Source organism: Bombyx mori, chromosome 19 (genome assembly GCF_030269925.1).
Source record: "Bombyx mori chromosome 19, ASM3026992v2".
Classification (NCBI taxonomy): domain Eukaryota; kingdom Metazoa; phylum Arthropoda; class Insecta; order Lepidoptera; family Bombycidae; genus Bombyx; species Bombyx mori.
The window spans coordinates 8,345,229-8,365,561 of NC_085125.1; the positions used below are offsets into that span (position 1 = coordinate 8,345,229).

A 20,333-nucleotide genomic window follows, 5' to 3' on the forward strand; every position below is an offset into this window, starting at 1 on the left:
TGTATATGATAAATGACTTGCGCTGTTCTATTAAATGGTTATTCTCCCTCTAGTCTTCAATTCGGTAAGGTATTATGTATATAAATTCATGAATATATGTAGGTATTATATACATTTTACCATTGATTGGAATTAATATTCGCCTTTATCAAAGATTTGTAGTGAATATAACCAAATATGTGCATTAATTGACGGCATTGACATTTTTAACGACACGTGTCCTGGTCTCAAAAACAAACTAGTATCCAAGTTCCTTTGTTTATGATTGATGAGAGAATGTTAAGTAGTTAACTCTTGTTTTCATGTTATTTTCAAATATACTTTTTTTGTCGTACTGTTAACATTTAAATTTAGCCTATTTTCCCTCTGTTTGTAAAATTGCTGTAACATGTCATAGTGTGTTATAAGAGATTGCTGTACATGCCTGTAACTGGCTTACATACCAGTACTTAATTAGATACATGTTAATTTTAAGCTTGAATGTGTTTTGTGTATTGCTGTTGGTGTGTCTAAATAAATAAATAAATTTAGCTGAGGTTCATAGTCTTATTTTCGCGACTATTAAAAATTGAGAATGTCAAATTATGTCCCGCAATATACGTGAGCAACGAAAATCATGTTAAAAATTCTTACTGATTTCATAAATTTTCAAAACTTCGTTGTTGTAATATTAAAACATAATAGAAAAGAAAAAACGGCTGCTCTCATTTTGACATCATTGGTTTATTATAATCGATACTATAAAATACATAATTCATAGAAAAATTATTTTGTTTGTTTCACAATAAAGTTAAACAGCATGTTGTATAAAGAATACCCAATTTGCCGATCTACAATTCAGAAGAAGAATGTCATCTATGATTTGTGATTAATTACTGCTCCATCGAGTTTTCAAAGGTAAACAGTTTAGCATCGTTTGGGCTCTGGTCTATTAAAACTTCTCTTCAGTTTAATGTAAGCTTCCAAGCCTAGAGTATAAGATAAATTAGAGAAGTAATCCTATAGTCCAATGCGTAAATACAGTTGGACTAAGCACCTGGTGTCGGAAACTGTCAACTAATTGGATACGTGCTGTAGTGTAGCAGAGTTCAAAATATTGTTTGTCCTTGTTTCAAACTATTTACAATTGCAGATTTTAAAGCCCTCGAATTATACAATTATTTTATTTTGGAAATGTATTTCATGAATGTTTTTAGTGGCTTAGTCGAATATTATATTTTGGATAATTGTGTTAGTTTTTCTTTCATGATTTTTGGCAAAATTTGGCTAAAATTAGCAGTGGAACTTTTAATCCAGCTACCGTGACCGATATCCGAAATCGACGATTATTGGACGTTTAATAAATAATAAGGTTATTGAATCAAGAAAAATGCATAATAAAGTTATAATAATTCTTTAATATTTATAACCTAAATCATAAGGTCTTTTGCGAAAATAACCATTGTCGGCGTCACAAAGTAGCTTCGTTCTGATCCTCCATAACAATTCCATTGACAGCTTTCTTTTCCGGGCTCTATCACCAAATTTGGATTCCAGCTCCCTCGAGAAAAATACCCCATGTTATTTTGTCCGAGAGATCTCTTGGGACCCATTCTCGGGTTATTCAAAGCCATTAATCAGAGGAGTCATGCAGTTCGGCCTAGCCTCATTTAAGAGATCTTATGAAAACTATCACCGCGTCCAACATAGTCCTAATTCTTATAGTTGTGTTGTCAATCTCACCAGAGCAGGCTTCGTTTTATATTCGTTTAACAACTAAACATGTTGTTCTCATTTTCTTTCGTTATTGGCGTTTTTTCCTAACCTAATGGTTGGTAGCCTAAAGAGTATTATGACTACGTGCTCTGCTCACGAGGCTCAATCTGAAATTTAATTGACCAGCTTTGATATTTTTATGTCAGTTACTTCAAAACAGTCACTTAAAATATGCAGTTATATCTTAATAATTTCTTTACCTTTTTTGTAAGTTCCAATGTCTATGCTGGACAAGCTATTCTTTTCTCTGAATTTCATTGTTAATAGATTAATGAAAATAATGTGTTTGCCTTAATTATAATTGTAGACACTCATTTGTGAGTGAATGTGTATTAAAATACTGGATAATGCCCGAAAAATTGATAGAATTAGTTAGGAAATACCCATGTTTATACAATGCCACATCTGAATCACTCAACATCTTAATACTTTTAAATTTTCACATTGCTATCGGAAGGCACTATGTTTTGGCGTTACGTTGCGTCAAGAAGCGTTGGGCTCATCTATTCAATTTGTGTGACATGTAAAGAGCGCGACGTTGAAACGCAGCGCTAAGTACGCGTTCTGTTTGACGAAGCTTACAATTTTATCTTTAGGAATTTCTGGCAATAAGAAGGTTAATACAGGCTAAGTTTAATAGGATAACACTTAAAATAATTTCAATGAATTTTGACACGTCTTACTTTCTAGAACCGAAATATTGATTTGTAATCGGCAAATGTCCTGCACCATGACCGGGGCGTGATTAACTAATATTTGCCAATTTAATTGATCGTGTCAATTTACGTGTTTGACAAATGACGTTATTATTTGAAGTATTTGTTTTCTGTTTCGGACATTGGCGGTGAATATTTGGTAATTTTCCAGAATTGTTGGCTTATTAATTTTGGTTGGTAGGTTTCAATTACATTTTTGTTTTTATGTAATGTTATGTAATTTACACACATCATAAAATTTACTTAATTACTTTTTTTATTATAATTAAAAATGATTTTACGGATTAATCTCTCGTGGTCCACGGAAGAGTGACTCTGACCGCGAACACTGTAAGTGCTCGAAAGGTTGGAAATAGTGTAGTGACAATAAAAAAAAACGCAAGATTAAGCCATGAAAGTAATCATTATGACTTCTTCGACTCGCTAAAACCGAAGAAAGAACTAGATATTATTTAAATATTGTTAAAAATTCGAATAAACGACATTTTTAGACCATTCGATCCATCAGGTCGTATACGAAATTTTTGATCATATATTTTATTTATAAACACACTAGTTGTAATCGCGGCTTCTCCTGCGTGGTCAAGGAAAAGTTTCACGTTCAATTTTTCTAAAGACAATAAAACAGCCACTCGTGTGAATGAGATTTTTTTTGGGATAAAAGGTAGCTTTTAGGTTACTATTATAATGTGTTATTTTTATATAGTTTTAACTACCACATTAAAAAAAGCCACGTAAATCCGTTGTTCGTTTCGACGTCAAAGGGCAAACAAGCATTCACTTTAAAATTTTTAATATAATAAATAAATACATTAACGTATAACATTTCAGCTTTGGAATGAGCTCCCTTCCACGGTGTTTCGCGAGCGCTATGACATATCCTTCTTCAAACGAGGCTTGTGGAGAGTACTTAACGGTAGGCAGCGGCTTGGCTCTGCTCCTGGCATTGCTGAAGTCCATGGGCGACGGTAACCACTTACCATCAGGTGGGTCGTACGCTCGTCTGCCTACAAGGGCAATAAAAAAAAGCATATAGTATGGATGTTCCCTTGGCATTGGCTAGCTCGTTTACTGTTATATTTTGTGCCATTAAACAAAGCTGCGATAACAATATACTGTAGGTAAGATGGATAGCCTCATTAATATTAAAAAGCTCCATTATTTTTTTCATCAACTTAAGCAGAGCATATTTTAGTTAATATACAAATTTCGAAAATCATTTTTAACGACTAAGAGTATCTATAACATATAGATATAATGAATTGTAGATATTTAATTTAATTTTTTTTTATTGCTTAGATGGGTGGACGAGCTCACAGCCCACCTGGTATTAAGTGGTTACTGGAGCCCATAGACATCCACAACGTAAATGCGCCACCTACCTTGAGATATAAGTTCTAAGGTCTTAAGTATAGTTGTGTGTATTTATATGTCAGGTGTGTAGTATAGTTTTAAATATTAGATCGCGGATAAAATAATTAGATCACTAACGTTTGCCTTAGAACAATTCAAAAAGCTTCCGCGCTTCAAGCTTAAGCTCCTGTACGTCTTCCACATTTTTGAACTGAACTCTGTCTGCCGAATCGATCTCAGAATTCCAATCCGGCTTCCTTTCAAAAGAATAGATGTGAGGTAAGAAGTTACCTTGTCTTTTTTTATTTAGTGGTCGACCAATTTCTAGAATTGTACTAGAATTCATCTTATTTTCATAAATCATCGAGGACAAATCACACAAAGACATGTTATGGCCCCAAATTAGCATTGCTTCTATATTGCAGAGACCGAAATATATGTATGGTAATACGCGTTTAATGATTAGATATTAAACACACGACAACTCAACAAATGTTCACGATTGACTTCCACGGTGAAGGAATAACATCGTGTAATAAAAATGAAACCCGCAAAATTATAATTTGCGTAATTACTGGTGGTAGGACCTCTTGTGAGTCCGCGCGCGTGGGTACCATCGCCCTGCCTATTTCTGCCGTGAAGCAGTAATGCGTTTCGGTTTGAAGGGTGGGGCAGCCGTTGTAACTATACTGAGACCTTAGAATTTATATCTCAAGGTGGGTGACGCATTTACGTTGTGGATGTCTATGGGCTCCAGTAACCACTTGACACCAAGTGGGCTGTGAGCTCGTCCACCTAAGCAATAAGCCCTAACTAAGCAATAAGCCCCAACCTAAGCAGGTCTAAGCAATAAAAAAAAGCACACTCTCAAGCAAAAGTGTTCGTCACAAGAAAGTTTGCCCAACTTGGGAATCGAACATACGACTCTTGACCCCCTAGGATTCAGGGCGTTAGCTATTGCGTCACCGGGTCAGTCAGTCTGAAAAAAGACGTAGTTGAGTTGTTCCAAAAGTTGTGGATTAAAGAATAATTCACCTAATCGGTAAAAACGAAACGTACCTGCAACTATTGTATCCAGACTGTTTTCAAAAGTATCTTGAAATTGTTGACTTGTTTCAGAACTTTTATTGACTTTCGCAAATAGACAACGAACAAAACTTTTAATTAAGGGTCGCGTTGTTTGTTCGGGTAGCATCGTTTTCTTAAAGTAAGTCGGTTTGGATTATCGGAAATCGGCTAAAAGCGCAGTATATTTGTAAATAAGCTATGCAATTACCTAAAAAAAATTAAGTCAACTAATTATTTTTGATTATTTTTTTATATTTAGAAAATTATTATTTATCTTCATGATGACGATACGATTCAGTCAGCTGTTATCCTTATTATTAAAACCAAACAATTTAATATAAAATGTAATTAACTATAATGTTTTTATTTAAAACAGTCGCTACACGAACCCTTTACTATATTTCATTGATTCATATATATCAGAACCAGAATTATTCCTTCAATTGCTTCTATTTCTCAACATTTTCTAGTGCCCCCTTCTTAATTTCTTCCTATTTTTACTGTTGTTGAGAATGTTAAGCGATCCTCTTTCGAACTAGGAAAAAGGACCTTAAATACTCGTGTTCTATATACAAAGCAGAAAATAAGCGACTCTAATAGCAGACCACTCCATTGTAATATGTGTAAACTGAGTATAATTGTCGGTTATTACGACATTCATAGCTCATATCTTTGGGCACACAAACAAAGTCAAGTAGAACTCTAATGATGCATCTAGGATTACAGGATTTGTTCTAAAGCGTTGTTTGAGATGATAGCAACATCTCTATATTGCCATCGCACCAGAGCTCAACCATTCTAATTGGAAACGCGTTAATCTACAGTCCGCCAAATTTAGCCAAATGGCCGCCGCTACTCCGTTGTAGGTGGTGTATCCTGGTGGACCAGTTTCGTATGATATCTTCGCATAAATGGGGCTCAATTTTACCAAGAGCGCGAGTTATGGTTGAGATTTCATGTAGCCCCACAGAAAGTAGTCGAGCGGTGTTAAGTCACACGATCTCGGTGGCCGGTTGATGTCGCCTTCACGCGAGATGACGAAGCCTTCGAATTACTCATGCACTAAATTTAATGTTTCCCGTGCTGTATGGTAAGTGGCACCGTCCTGTTGGAATCACATGTTTGTGAAATCCATACTATCTATCGTAGGCCACAAAAAGTTTGTTATCATCGTCCGATATCGGTCGCCATTGATAGTGAGCGTGGCTCCTTGCGCATCTTCGAGGAAATAAGGGCCGATGATACCGCCGGACAAGTGTGAAATGTCACGACTAAGTATGGTCATGCCAAATTTGAAAGGTATCGCTTTACCAAGATGGCCGCTATGAGCTGTCAAAGTTCGTGCGTTCCTATTGAAAAACCCTATACTAATGAACTTAATAATGTAGTTCTACTTGTATGCGAGGTAGCCGGCGTCCCTATCTAGTATCCCATAATTAATATAGAATAAAATATTTTACAAAATACGTATATAAAGATTGTGCTATTTCCGTTTTGAATAAAAAAAACAGTAAAACAAGGATCACTATAATTTTATAAAATGGATCTCTCACCTTTCCGCCAATTCTTTTGATGTACAAAATTCCGTACACGACAAGACGTCATTTACCCTGATTGTCATGGGACATGTCAACGTTTTTGGCGTTAAAAGAACAAAGGGAATATACTTTTATTTTACTTGAAAAAAATCTTCAAGACGAGGTGAGTTCAAGACACGGTTTTTAATTAAAGGATTTTTTTTACTACTGTCACGTCGTTTCGTTATTAAGTTGTGTTCGGAGCTGGAAAATAGCATCGTAGCTCATTACGTTTTGTTGAAATTTGATGTGTCGAAGTGACTTACCGACCTTACCGATATACGATTCATGGAAAAGTCTCTTTAATATTAAATTTGGTCGGAGATTTTTTTGTATATTTAATAAATAAGCAAGGACAGAACAGTTTAGTACCTTTTCTCCGGAGTCTGCCAACGAATTTTCTTTTTTTTTGTAATCAGTGACTGAGCATTGAAAACATTGAAAAATTTTCTTGACTTTCGCAACATTTTCTTGGGTGGCTGATGTCGATGGATGGCCGCAACGATGTTCGTCTTCCGTGCTCGTTCTCCCTACTCGAAATTGAGAAGCCCACCTTGCGACAGTGGAATACGGCGGAGCAGACTCTCCTGATGTTGCCTCCAAATGGCAATGAATATCTTGCGTCGTTAACTTTTTTAAGCAGAGGTAATAACGGCTCGCACTGAGTTTTTCTCCATTTTCGAGAACACGTTCCGACACGAAGCAAACAAAAGACTACATTCAGAAAAAACAAAAGAGAATTGAAGAATTTTTTCTTTATTATTATTACAAATATGTATGCTGAGCTATGCCTGCCAGTATTTCTTTTTTCTTACCAAGGAGTATGTCGTTCTCACTACTTTTTGATCCCTCCTCGTATCTTTATAAATTATAGCCCATATGCTATTCTTATGTGTTAGCTTTTTTTTTTACACTATTAAGATTCTATTGTCAAAGACTACTATAAAGACTACTATCTATAATCACAGATTTCGCCAAGACTACACTTTGGACAAATATTAAGAAAGACAAACAATGTTCAACCACTCTAGAGAGTCCCCCCGCTCCAACATGTATCATGTGTTAGCTATATTATTGTAAAGTGTCATTTTAATCCATCCAGAGGTTTTGCGCGAAAGAGTAAGAAACATACATCCATATATTCTTACAAACTTTCGCGTTTATAATATTAGTAGGATGTTGAAATGGGTTCTTAAGTTCTCTCTTAGATTATCCCGCACCAGTATCTACTTATGTAACGTGAGCTATATCATTTCATACACATAATTCTCGAATTACCGTCGTCCATTTCAAGGGGCGAAACACACTGAAGGGCATTTGCGAACCCAATAAACATTATCCGAACGAGTACAGTTACCGAAACAAGTACTGGCGCTTGGCTTTGCGCCCGTGGTTATTATACAAGAAACAACTAGGGGGAAATCTGATAGGTTATACGTTCATCTATCGTAAATTCTAGATTCCAGCCACTGCATAGCAAGACAGTGGTTCCAAAAGTGATGCATCGACATCAACCCCACGACATCGTCATCTTCATCAAAGCATCCTTTTCTTTGGACTTTCTTTCCTCTTTGGACAACCTATATATATCCTGGGCCATGAAGCTCAAGTACCTATGGGTAGCCCTCAGTAGAGGGGTATCATTGTATCAAACTTTACCCACAGACACAACCTACTAACTTTCTCGAAAGTTCTTCTCAGTGGATCGCAATTCAGATCCCGTAGTGAATTCAGCTAATCACTGCTAGGAAAGGCTCAGCTCAACAGAAGAATTAGTCCTAAATTTGCGATTGTATTTTTGTAGGATAACGGATAGAAAGTGACACATCCTATATGTTTACCTAAATTTTCAGTTGGTTTGACTAGTCTTAGAGTAATCGATTTCATTAAGCATGACCGCGAACTGGTGAAATTAAACAGTATTTTATCAGACGTCTCTCCTCATAAACGCTATTCTACCCACAGATTGTACCTTAAAAGTTCACGTCAGAAAAAGGTAACGCAAACATTGTAATAGTAATATGTTACTGTCGTTTTGTGACATTTGCTTAGGTCCATTGTGATTGTCCACTAAATTAAATTCCGAGTTGGTGATGGAGAAACGGGACCTTTCCGGTGCTTCGTATCGCTTCCGGTGACCGATGGATTTTCGTCCATGTCATCCCATTTGGGAAGTACATTTTATTTGTAGTTTAATTGGTTATATATATAATGGTATAATAAAATAAATATAGTGGTTATAAATATTAATTGGTTATATTATATAGCCGTATAAACTCAATTACGAAGAAATAAATGATTATTTCTTCATAATTGAGTTTATACGGCTTTCTTATTCTAAGAAGCAGGTAATAAATAATGTATAGAACGTTTCTTTTAGTAGCGTAGCATATGAGAAATTAAAAGTTATATTTAATTTACTCATTTTAGGTAAAGTAGTCAATGTAATTATAGATTTTATTCGTGTGATTTGGATTTAGATAGATAAACTTAACTGGCTATTAGGAATAAGCATTTTCTAGCATAAGAGTGTATAAATATTACTGTAGTAACAAGAGACTTTGAAGTCGTTGTGGCATAAAGGATAAGACGTCCGGTGCATTCGTATGTAGCGATGCACCGGTGTTCGAATCCCGCAGGCGGGTACCAATTCTTCTAATGAAATACGTACTCAACAAATGTTCACGATTGACCTCCACGGTGAAGGAATAACATCGTGTAATAAAAACCAAACCCGCAAAATTATAATTTGCGTAATCACTGATGGTCGGACCTCTTGTGAGTCCGCACGGGTAGGTACCACCACCCCATCTATTTCCGCCGTGAAGCAGTAATGCGTTTCGGTTCAAAGGGTGGGGCAGCCGTTGTAACTATACTGAGACCTTAGAACTTATATCTCAAGGTGGGTGGCGCATTTACGTTGTAGATGTCTATGGGCTCCAGTAACCATTTAACACCAGGTGGGCTGTGAGCTCGTCCATCCATCTAAGCAATAAATAAATAAAAAAGTACTTGTTTCGGGCTACGTTTTTTGTAGCGGCCATTGTAAAAACATATTGTTGTGACTTATTTCTATTATTTGTGACTATAACACAAAATAGGAAAATAGTCGGTCGCCTTTATTGAGATCGAAATCACATTTGTGAACCAAGGGATTTTTACAAGAATATCTCGAACATTATTGATATTGCATACGATTTCAGTCAATTCACTTACAAGTTTGTGACTAGCTGTGAACTGTAATTCAAAGCTATGTTTACACCACGAAAGAAAGTTCCAACAAAATGTTGAAAAAGTTAACTGCCTACTTTTCACGAACTCGCGTACATTATTGTGTAATACAATTTCACTTTTATAACAGCGACTTTAACTCGATAAATTTAGCCCTTTTCATGCGGCGTCGGATAAAGTTTTATGTTCTTTTCGTGGTTTATGAAATGCTTTTAAATGGTTCTTATTAGTTTGCTCAATTTGTTTAATTTAATGAGAAACTTACATTATTAGTAATATTTTGATTGCTAATTACACAGTCGCTTGTTCGAGCCATAGAAAACCTTAAAACCAGTAGTCTTCTGTTATTATTAAAACCCAGATCTTAGAAAGTAACAAACATCAAGATACCTTATCAAAGTTTAAGAGTACCTACATGAAAACATAAACAGTAATCTGTTCTCTTAATTAATTTGTTCTAAATACAATAAGACAGTGGTGTGGATTGGGAGAGGCCTATGTCCAGCAGTGGACGACTGTGGGCTGTTGATGATGATGATGATGATGATTAAGTATGACACTAGAAATTTAGGATTATTACACCGCATTTACGTTGTAGATGTCTATGGGCTCCAGTAACCACTTAACACCAGGTGGGCTGTGAGCTCGTCCACCCATCTATGCAATAAAAATAAAATAAAATAAAAACCTTCATTCGTTAAACTGCTAGGTATTCGAAATGACAAAATTGTTAAATGTGTGAAATTAACACGAGATTCAACTGTAAATATGTTCCTATGGGATGACAGCCGCAATATATATTATGTATGTTCATATATAAAACCGGATTAGGATTACTGTTTTGCTTCCGAACTTTATATATTTATTCGATAAAATACTGCATGAAATTATGTTTAAACTAATACCTTGCCTGTTATGTGCCTTGTTGGATATTTATTTATTAAGCTCACAATACACATCACAAGCTAAAAAGATACTTAAAAAACACAAGTAAAAAGAAACAAAATCTGGCTTGCAACATAAGTTATGTGCGCACGATAAAACAAGACAAAGTGCTGAATTTGTATACAACGTTAAAAGTTTTATAAGTTAATTTTTAATTATTAATTTTTTTTATAAGTTTTTGTTGTTTGGACGTATGGTCAAATTCCAATGGTAACATCCTAAAACGAACTAGAAATAGTGTAAGCAGCTTCGAGAAGTAGTACTTTTCCCACATCTGATGACTTCACGAACAGTCTTTAAAATCACGAGAAACATAACATCAGAAAAAAACAGCAAACAGTCAACAAGCAGATACGTTTGTACAATAGGTGGTCTTATCGCTAAAAGCGATCTCTTCCAGACAACCGTTTAATTGCCCGAAATTCTGGACAAATAATGGTACAGCAGGTATGTTGCGGTGTACTATTAACAATACATTACTAAAGAAAATAATACATACATACATATATATATATATATATATATATATATATATATATACTATATATTATATTATATAGACCGTTAAACACAATATGAAACCACCATATGATTTATATTCCAATATACTTACATACACATAATAGAGAAACCTTACTTTTAGTCTAAAAATTAATATACGCCATTGAGTAGAATCGAAAAATAATCGGCAATAGCTTGTAGTGCGGCCTGCAGATGTTTCTGTACAAAAGATTACGTGGTCATGGCAAGTATCCAAGTCGTTACCGTTTCCTGTTATTGGCACTGAATCCGCAAAGACACCGCTCTCTACCTGAACGTTATCAGGCTTAATCACGTGAGACTAACTGCTTAGGTACTGTCTCACAGGTGCACATGAAAACCTCTCTGCAACTGTCATCTCAGTTCCATTTAATATTCGAGTGTTCTTCAATGCAGTTAACTCTAATGCAGTGATGAAGAAGTAGATATAATTAGTAAATCTTACTGGTGGCAGGACCTCTTGTGAGTCCGCACGGGTAAGTATCACCACCCCGCCTATTTCTGCCGTGAAGCAGTAATGCGTTTCGGTTTGAAGGGTGGGGTAGCCGTTGTAACTATACTGAGACCTTAGAACTTATATCTAAAGGTGGGTGGCGCATTTACGTTGTAGATGTCTATGGGCTCCAGTAACCACTTAATACCAGGTGGGCTGTGAGCTCGTCCACCCATCTAAGCAATAAAAAAATTAATAATAACGTTCATGATTTGTGAATTTTGGGTTCGTTGTAGGACTATTGTGTGTGTCCGTAATGAGCTCGAATTATTTCTGCCGCGAATCAGACAAGCATTTTCGTTTGAAGGGCGGAATAGCCGTTAAACAAAATAGTCTAGACTTCGAGTTAGTGTTTCAAGATTGATGGCAGATTTCATGTTATGATATCCATGGAGTCTACCAACCACTGTTCATTAGGCGGGCCTGAAAATATTCTGCCCATCTAAAGCAATAACAAAAATTTTTTTTGAAAATTACATGTGCTAGAAATGAACTAATTTAGTTATAGAAATTTTAATTAATTTATTTTATTCTCTCGCAGGTTAAATACTGTATACGTTTGTCTCTCTTAATGTTGTTTCATCCATTTCAAATAATAACTAGGTTAAAAAAGTTTTAACTTCAAAAATGATTAGTGAAAGTGACAATGTTCACTATTGTTTAGGAATCCCTAGACAAGGCGTGATCTGACTCTCTTCTCTGCACTTCCGCCTGTAAAAATATTTGTACTTTTCCAATGTAAATTAAATGGACAAAGAATTAGTCAAGCTATTCAAAGGGGGAACGCTGCCAGTATCTTCGTAACCTTGCCCAAAAGGACTCCTTTTAATAATATATTTTAGTTATTAAATTATTATTATTATTTATTATTTAATATTATTAATATTAGTATGTAAATATATATAAGGTCTGTAAATTATGTTATGAAATATTAAATATATTAGTTTATATTTCTATTTATTGTATAGCTAATTAAACGACTTTCTTAAAACTAAATAACTAAAATAATACCTATAACACAATGTTGAACCACAGTGTCAATCCGTATTAAATATTAAAAAAAAATTCAATACCAACTTAAAAGATTGAAGGAAAAGTCTTTTAACATTTTAGCATTTTGTTTTTAATAAGTCAAATCATGAGCAGGAAAATCTTCGAAATCCATTTATAACGGTCGTATACACAAGAAACGTCCGCAAAAACGGTAGCCAAGGAAAGTAGGTGGCCCGCCTATTCAATTTAGTAGTCCCTGAATGATTTTGAAAGGGTTTAATGTAGCATTAAAATCATAGCCTACTTTCAAACAATTATCGTTTTTTTTTCTTTCTTTTTTTACTGAAACAATATTGATTTGGTTTTGACTGATTTTCTCGAACGTATAAACATTTATCGCGGTGCTATATTTTGCCATAAAATATATTTGCAATAAAATTTTACCTTCTGAGGATTTTTAGTACATAGTTAGATCATGAAGTGTTGGAAAACTCTTTAGAAAATACATTTATGCTTTGATGGCGAAAAGTTGTCCATGGTAAAGAATAATATTTGTTGCTAGGATTTTTTTTATTACCCTTGTAGGCAGACGAGCATACGGTCCACCCGATGGTGAGTGGTTGCCGTCGTCCATGGACTTCAGCAATACCAGGGGCAGAGCCAAGCCGCTGCCTACCAAGCGGCTGCCTGCCTAGGATCTAAGAACTTAACTTATAAGTTGATTACCGTATTACGTATCTGTCATTCTTTTTTTTGCTTTTCAATATTTTAGTTACAATTCTTTCGTACATCTAATTACATCTGATTGGTGGTGGAAAATTTGTCTTGGTTATCAACATTCTTTTTATAAAAAAATTAATAAAAATAAAAAATGACATAAAATAAAAATCTTTTATTTCGAGACATCATAGTCTCATAGTGTGTTAGTATTTTTTTTTATTGCTTAGTTGGGTGGACGAGCTCACAGACCACCTGGTGTTAAGTGGTTAGCGGAGCCCATAGACATCTACAGCATAAATGCCGCCACCCACCTTGAGATATTATTATGAGTTCAAAGGTCTCAGTATAGTTACAACGGCTGCCTCACTCTTCAAACCGAAACGTATTACTGATTCACGGCAGAAATAGGCAGAGTGGTAGTACCTACCCGTGCGGACTCACAAGAGGTTCTACCACTAGTAATTACGCAATTATAATTTTGCGGGTTTCATTTTTATTACACGATATGATTCCTTCACTGGAAGTCAATCGTGAACATTTGTCAAGTACGTATTTCATTAGAAAAATTGGTACCCGCCTACGGGATTCGAACACCGTTGCGACGCTAGATACGAATGCACCGGACGTCTTATCCTTTAGGCCACGACGACTTCTAACTTAAGTAATAAGTTGAGTTCCGTATTACGTATCTGTCATTCTTTTTTTTAACTTTTAAACATTTTAGTTACTATGTTTTCGTACATCTAATTACATCTGGTTGGTGGCGGTGGTGAAATTAATATTCGTGATCGGCTTGCTTTTTTAAAAATAAAATAAAAATAAGAAATAAAAATCTTTTATTTTGAGACGTCACACAGTGCGTTAGTATTACAAATAACTTAAGAACTATGTAAGTATTTAAGTAAATCTAAGTATAACAATATAATTTTTTAATTCCTCTACGATAATTTTTGATACTCTGATTGAAAATACTGAGATGAAAATACTTGACGCGAGTAAACGTCGAGATTACTTTCCTGCTATAAGCTCACCGATTATAATCGTATTTTGGTATTATAAAGAAAAACGTACCGTGAAACGTTTTCGTTCGATCGGCGATCAATGACACTAACGCGAATGATAAGATTTAAGGCTCTTAAATTAAATTTCAACAGAATCTTTTAGATTTCACATAGAGCTCTGGAATATTGCCAGCGGAACGCAATCATGGAATTAATATTAAATTGCTTCTTGTTTTTCTATTAAGCATCTCTCTGTGTGGAAAAATTGAGATCGTAGCATACTAAATACTTCATAAATGTGAAATGATATGTTTTATGACTAAAACAGTACTACTTTTATTAAATCTTGAAAAAAAACACGGAAGTGAATAGTTTATTTTTGGAACGAAGTTCCTTATGGCAAGATGTGGAGGGGTACCCTAACCGGGAAAAAACGTCCGTAACGTAAGATTTTTATTAGTAATGCACACAGTGTACGACTTAACTTTGTAATAACGTACAAAACATAACATATTTTTTTGTCATTCATTGACCACGATCTCAGAGCATTCGTTTGCGCAATACACTAACTCTTATGCAAGCAACCGTGAATGAAGTGTACCACAATAAGTTCGCACGTTACCGAAGGACCGTGGGTTGTTGCGAAACCTCCAGTTTTATTTTCTTTATACCTCGAATAGAACTTAAAATTAATATTTTTATAATAAGGAACTTCGTTCCTATCCGGTGTCCCACGACACCACACATCTTTTTTTTACTGCACTTGTTGAATGAACAACTTCAATGCGCAGGCTTGTTGCCGAAGGTCATAGGAAATTACAACTTGGATGCCACTATCTATCGTATGAGGTCGCAGTCAAACTTTTTGTCTTATAAGAAATTTTCTAAATCTTCAAACCGTACCAATATTTGTTTCACGGTAAAAACAAACATTACGGCGATAGCCACCGTTCCCGCGATACGCTCAATGACGAAGAAATCGCAAATTTTTTATGCTTTGTTTTGTGTTTTATTTCACGCAATTATTCGTTCATCGTAGATGTTGTTCGTGAGCACGTGCAAGATACAAACACATTTTCTAAGAAAAATCAGTAGTTCCCTGTGAAATTTAGACCACGATGATTTCAAAATTGTAGGTTAATTGTAATTGTATACGAGCATGTTAAATTAACATCAAGTACTTTTGTTGCAGGTTTCTATCGCTTATCGAACTGGGTGATGTAAATCTCACTGAACAAAGAATATATGCTGGATAAAAATGTCTAACAAACCGCAAAGCCTTTTGGATATATTCCAAGAGATATTTGCAGCGTCCGGGAACTCGTCGGACAGTTACAATGAGACTCAAATCTTGTCAATGCTACGTGAGCAGACCAACAGAGGAGGGGCGGGGGAGGAGTTCGAATCCCTCCTCGTGAAGATGATGAAAGATGCCAAAAGCAAACTGAATCTGACGTTGAAGCCAGACACGTGCGGTTATTGCGAGGGGGACTTTAGAGATGTCATTACGGTGTACAACAGTATCCACGGATACGTAAGCTTACTGGTAAGTTGACCGAGATTGTATTAAAACAGATTGTATTTGTGTACGACGGACTCACTGAAGATCTTATTGTAATTATAGTACTAACAACTAAACCTTTCATTTAAATTTCAGTACAATGAAAATACATTTTTTGCTTAAGGTTAGTTCATGGAACTGGTGTTAAGTGTTAATGGAAAGACGTTACTCAAGTAAAGAAGTAACCCTAATACGACCAGTGCTTTGTTAAATCTACTACTGGTTCGAAATCGCGACCCACTCGGATCGTTGTAACTATATTGAGATCTTAGAACTTGTATCTCAAGGTGGGTGGCGCATTCACGTTGTGGATGTCTATGGGCTCCAGTAACCACTTAACACCAGGTGGGCTGTGAGCTCGTCCACCCATCTAAGCAATAAAAAAAAAAAAAAGATCTGCCGAGAAACTCAGTGGGGTTATATAATAGAATATGGGACTCATATAGCCCTCAAGGCTATCAGCAGAGCTAGGAAAAAAAAATGAAGGCAGGTTCTACTCGAAATAGCGAACAGATCTTCTGAAGCGAAGCGAAAGAAGTGATTTACGAATTGCAAACTGCTTCTTAAGTGTTCTAAACGTTAAACAGAGTTTTAATTTGTATTTCGGTGAAAGTTTTGTTTATCCCGAATCTCAGCGCGTAACACTGCATCGTATACTGTGTGTATACGGTCTCTTTCTTACCTGCAACGAATATTTCCATATTAACCTGATTATTATTTGTGATAACTGAAATACCAACATAAAATTTATACAAGTGGCTTAACGCTGGCAAATCTCGTTTAAATTAAATTTAGAGGTAAATTTAGGATTTGCTTACTAGAAAGTTACGAAAGAGGAGCAGGCAATTAACGAAAGATTTAATGACTGCCGATTAATCATTTTACGAGACTTAACCGAAAGGGTTTTGCCTACGTGTAGCTTATTATTCTAAAATAATTAGTATATTGCATGAGACGAAAAAAAATATTTGAATCATTTTAATACTAACTAAAAGCATCTTTCATACTCAAGTCAGTTATTGCAATCAAATGTTTAAAAATTAGACATAGTGTTTCCATAAAAAAAAACTATCAATTTGGAAACTGTTTTTCTCAAATCAAGTTTCAATTTTCTTTCGTTTATTTATATTCTACTTTTTGATCACATAAAGAAAACACTGAATCATTATAATTTGGAGCCCGTAAATATACCATTAAATTTTTATGCTGGCTATCCGTCCGTTCCTTTTTCGCTTATGGAATTTAGTTGGAAGGTATCGTCAGTCATTCAATCATTTGTTAAAATAACAGTAAAAGTGTAGTATCGCAATACTACATTAGTTTTAAATACTCGATGTTGCTGTACGTATGTTAAATGTATCATTCATTAAATTATGCACGGAGCGTTAAGACAGGTCGAATGTCGTATGAATTTTTATTTGGCAAAATACAATCTATAGTACCTTACTTAAGAGCTTTGTAGAAACAGAAAAGCAGGGTGTGCTCTTACACTTACAGTATTAAAATTGTAACTTTATCATAGGATTTTTCGAAGTCGTTGTGGCTCAAAGGATACCTGGTGTATTCGTTTTAAGCTATTTGAATATGCCAATGTTCAAATACTGGTGCCTTAACTCTTCCTCACGAATGACTTTCACGACGAAGGATTAACATCGTGTATTAAAAATCAAATACCCGCATAAATTATAATTGACGTAATTGCTATATAATGGAGACATTGGCCTCCATACTCAAAGCGGAATATAAAATAGGTGGTAGGTATTCACGTTGATATTGTTTATGAGCTCCGGTGACCATTTAACACCAGGTAGATCGTGAGTTCATACACTTATGAGTGCAATAAAAAATAAAAATAGAAAAGACGTAATATTATTTTGATAAAACATAAATTACACAATAATATAAATTTTCCCGAAACTGGAACATGAAAGCTTTCATTTAACCCAAACACATAAGTCCTTTTCGTTTATTCGGTTCATATGAAGCTATTCAAGTTGGGCCAGATCTACGATGTAAATAATCAGACAAGACTGGCGGACGCACAATGAGGTCCATCACACGAGGGTTTTATCGCAAATACCCAAATTCTTAAATGGATGAAATTCTTATGCCAGCTTGGATATATTGATGCCTCTTTTGTCATCTCTTCTTATAAGATACGCACGTAATGTATGGAACAGACCCAAAATGATGTAAGGGGTCTGCGTTCAGCCCACAAAGACTAGCTTTAGTGATAAGCACGAGTGTGTATAATTTTCAATCCCAAAAACCTATTTTGAAGCTTCGATCGAAATGTTTGATACATTGTATAATGAGGCTTGGAGATTTGTCCATCTCCAATTGTATCAATCATTTTAATAAAATATCGTGTTTGAAATTTTTTTCTTCGATCTTGAATGATATTTTGTAATTCTCAGACTTAGTTTTTGTGTTGTTCAAAAAGCATAAAAAAAATCATAGTTTTATCGCAATTTACAAAGAGGCAGAATGGTAAAAGAAATGAACCGGCCCTTCCGAGATTACGCAATCTCGAGCTCACAAGAGTATATAGCTTCTAAAAAATTTTCCTCCACTTGAGCAAAGTGAGAATCTACATGTTTTCCCTAAAGGTACAAGGACATATAAGTACGATATTTTCCTGGAGCATTTCAATAATGGACAATATCTGTGTTACATTTGCGAATTATCTTCCAAGTAGTTTATTTGTTCCTTTGTTATGTTATGTATAATCATGTTGTAGTTATTGTCGCGTTTAGTCATTTTCGGATGTTTATTCTGTAGCCTATAGATGATTATGTCAGAAAAACATGCTTCGCTCTCAAATATGTTAAGGAAAGCGATTTTTCTCTTGCTGAAAATCTTTAATGCAAAAATCTCGAATTGAAGGCATATCTTTAATTATTTTTTTTGTTTATCGGAGTTTTATTTATTTGGCATTGAAATAAATATATTTAGTTATATAAAATTATTTAACTAGTGTCACGCACCCTTTGCTCATTGAACTGAACTTCGAATTGTTGGAAGTCAGGTGATATAATTTAATGAAGGCACGCTTGGGACATAATTACGTGTAATATGTGACGTATTCGCTCGGTCGCTCAACTGTTAACGATTCGATTCTCTTAGTTCTCGAATAATATTACAAAATTAATGTTGGAGACGGTTTTGTGCCTAAGTACTCTACAAAATCTTTTTGGAAGGCACCGTAGAATCATTTAAAAAATGACCCAAACAGGCTTAATACAACAAATGAAAATAGATTTGAGCCTTTGCACCCGAAAAAGTTACTAACACAAACAAATGTGTAACTTAAGCTCCCAAAGTGTTTAATAAAGCGTGTCTACGTATCTGCTAATAGACGTAGCGTTCTTTTCGTTCCAATATTTTGTTATTATTACGATCTCGAGCAGCACATAAAAGCAATATGAAATTCGTTGACAATTTTCTTTTCATGCCATATACATGTGTTGTACATAACAAAATATATTAAAGGTTAATGTAAGATAGTTTCGTTCTAATTCTATACAGTTTGGGACAAAGATTAGGTTGAAACTTTCCACTTCATCTTTACCGTGAAGTTGTCATATGTTTAGTTTTAAAGAATAGGGCAAGTATTTTGCATAAACATTGAAAATTTGATCTACTGTTTCTAAAGGGTTGCGGCGTTCACGCTGTGACCTAGCCAACTGAGTTTCTCTCCTGATCTTCTCATTGGGCCGCGATTCGGATCCAATGGTCAAGTCTGTTCTTGTTCTTGCTCTGCATCATTATTTTGGACGTTTCGAAATCGTCTTTCTAGTTTCCGTCGTTCGCCGACTACTGAGGTGTCAATGGGTTAACTCTATTATTTACAAGATAACAATCTACGTACGTTTGTTTCTTTTGACACAGAAACCCACTGAGTTTGTCGCCGGATCTTTTGAGTGGGTCGCGTTTCCGATCCGGTGGAAGTGGTAGCTGCGAAGCACTGCTCTTGCTAGTGTTAGCAAATTCTCTCAGGTTGAGCCCGCGAGCTCACCTACTCGTCCGGGCGTAGCTGGAAGAGCCCCTTAGGCTACCAGTGAAGGGGTAGGAAAAAAAAGTGAACTCTATAGTTTCCGGTAGGAACTTAACAGCAAGTGAGCAGACAACCCGTTCCACCATTTTAGTTAAAAATAAATGAATAAAACTTTCTGGTTACAATCTGTCAAATTCTGATACAAAAATCATTTCGAAACAAGTTGGTCACTAAAACATCATGCAAATTTAAACGTTAAAATAGCATTATAGAGATACCAGAAAAATGGTACTATTCTCCAGTTAGAAATATTATAAAAAAATAATAATAGGTATGTATCTAGAAGTTTTTATTTGATATCGCTCTATAAATAATATTTAATT

The 20,333-nt window shown here is 35.1% G+C and overlaps 1 protein-coding gene and 2 long non-coding RNA genes across 6 annotated transcripts in view; 1 reads left to right on the top strand and 2 right to left on the bottom strand.

Moving 5' to 3' along the window:
- Nucleotides 1-20,333, top strand: part of NGR-A8 (neuropeptide receptor A8) — a 69,262-nt gene that overhangs the window by 13,185 nt on the left and 35,744 nt on the right. For all 3 annotated transcript variants that reach the window (XM_021350124.3, XM_021350127.3, NM_001134271.1), the window contains 1 exon segment: nt 15,585-15,938. In XM_021350124.3, the coding sequence (XP_021205799.1) occupies nt 15,651-15,938 (288 nt within the window). In that variant the 5' untranslated portion in view covers nt 15,585-15,650.
- Nucleotides 705-6,561, bottom strand: LOC110385883 (uncharacterized). Of its 2 annotated transcripts, XR_002431127.3 has the most exons (4): nt 6,446-6,561; nt 4,884-5,100; nt 3,963-4,081; nt 705-968 (listed from the first exon to the last, which is right to left on the bottom strand). It is a non-coding gene; the product is annotated as an uncharacterized LOC110385883 (long non-coding RNA). The 2 variants fall into 2 exon arrangements; XR_009975697.1 differs by lacking the exon at nt 6,446-6,561 and having other exon boundaries at nt 4,884-5,244.
- Nucleotides 1,378-2,630, bottom strand: LOC134200683 (uncharacterized). The gene is made up of 2 exons (XR_009975698.1): nt 1,956-2,630; nt 1,378-1,862 (listed from the first exon to the last, which is right to left on the bottom strand). It is a non-coding gene; the product is annotated as an uncharacterized LOC134200683 (long non-coding RNA).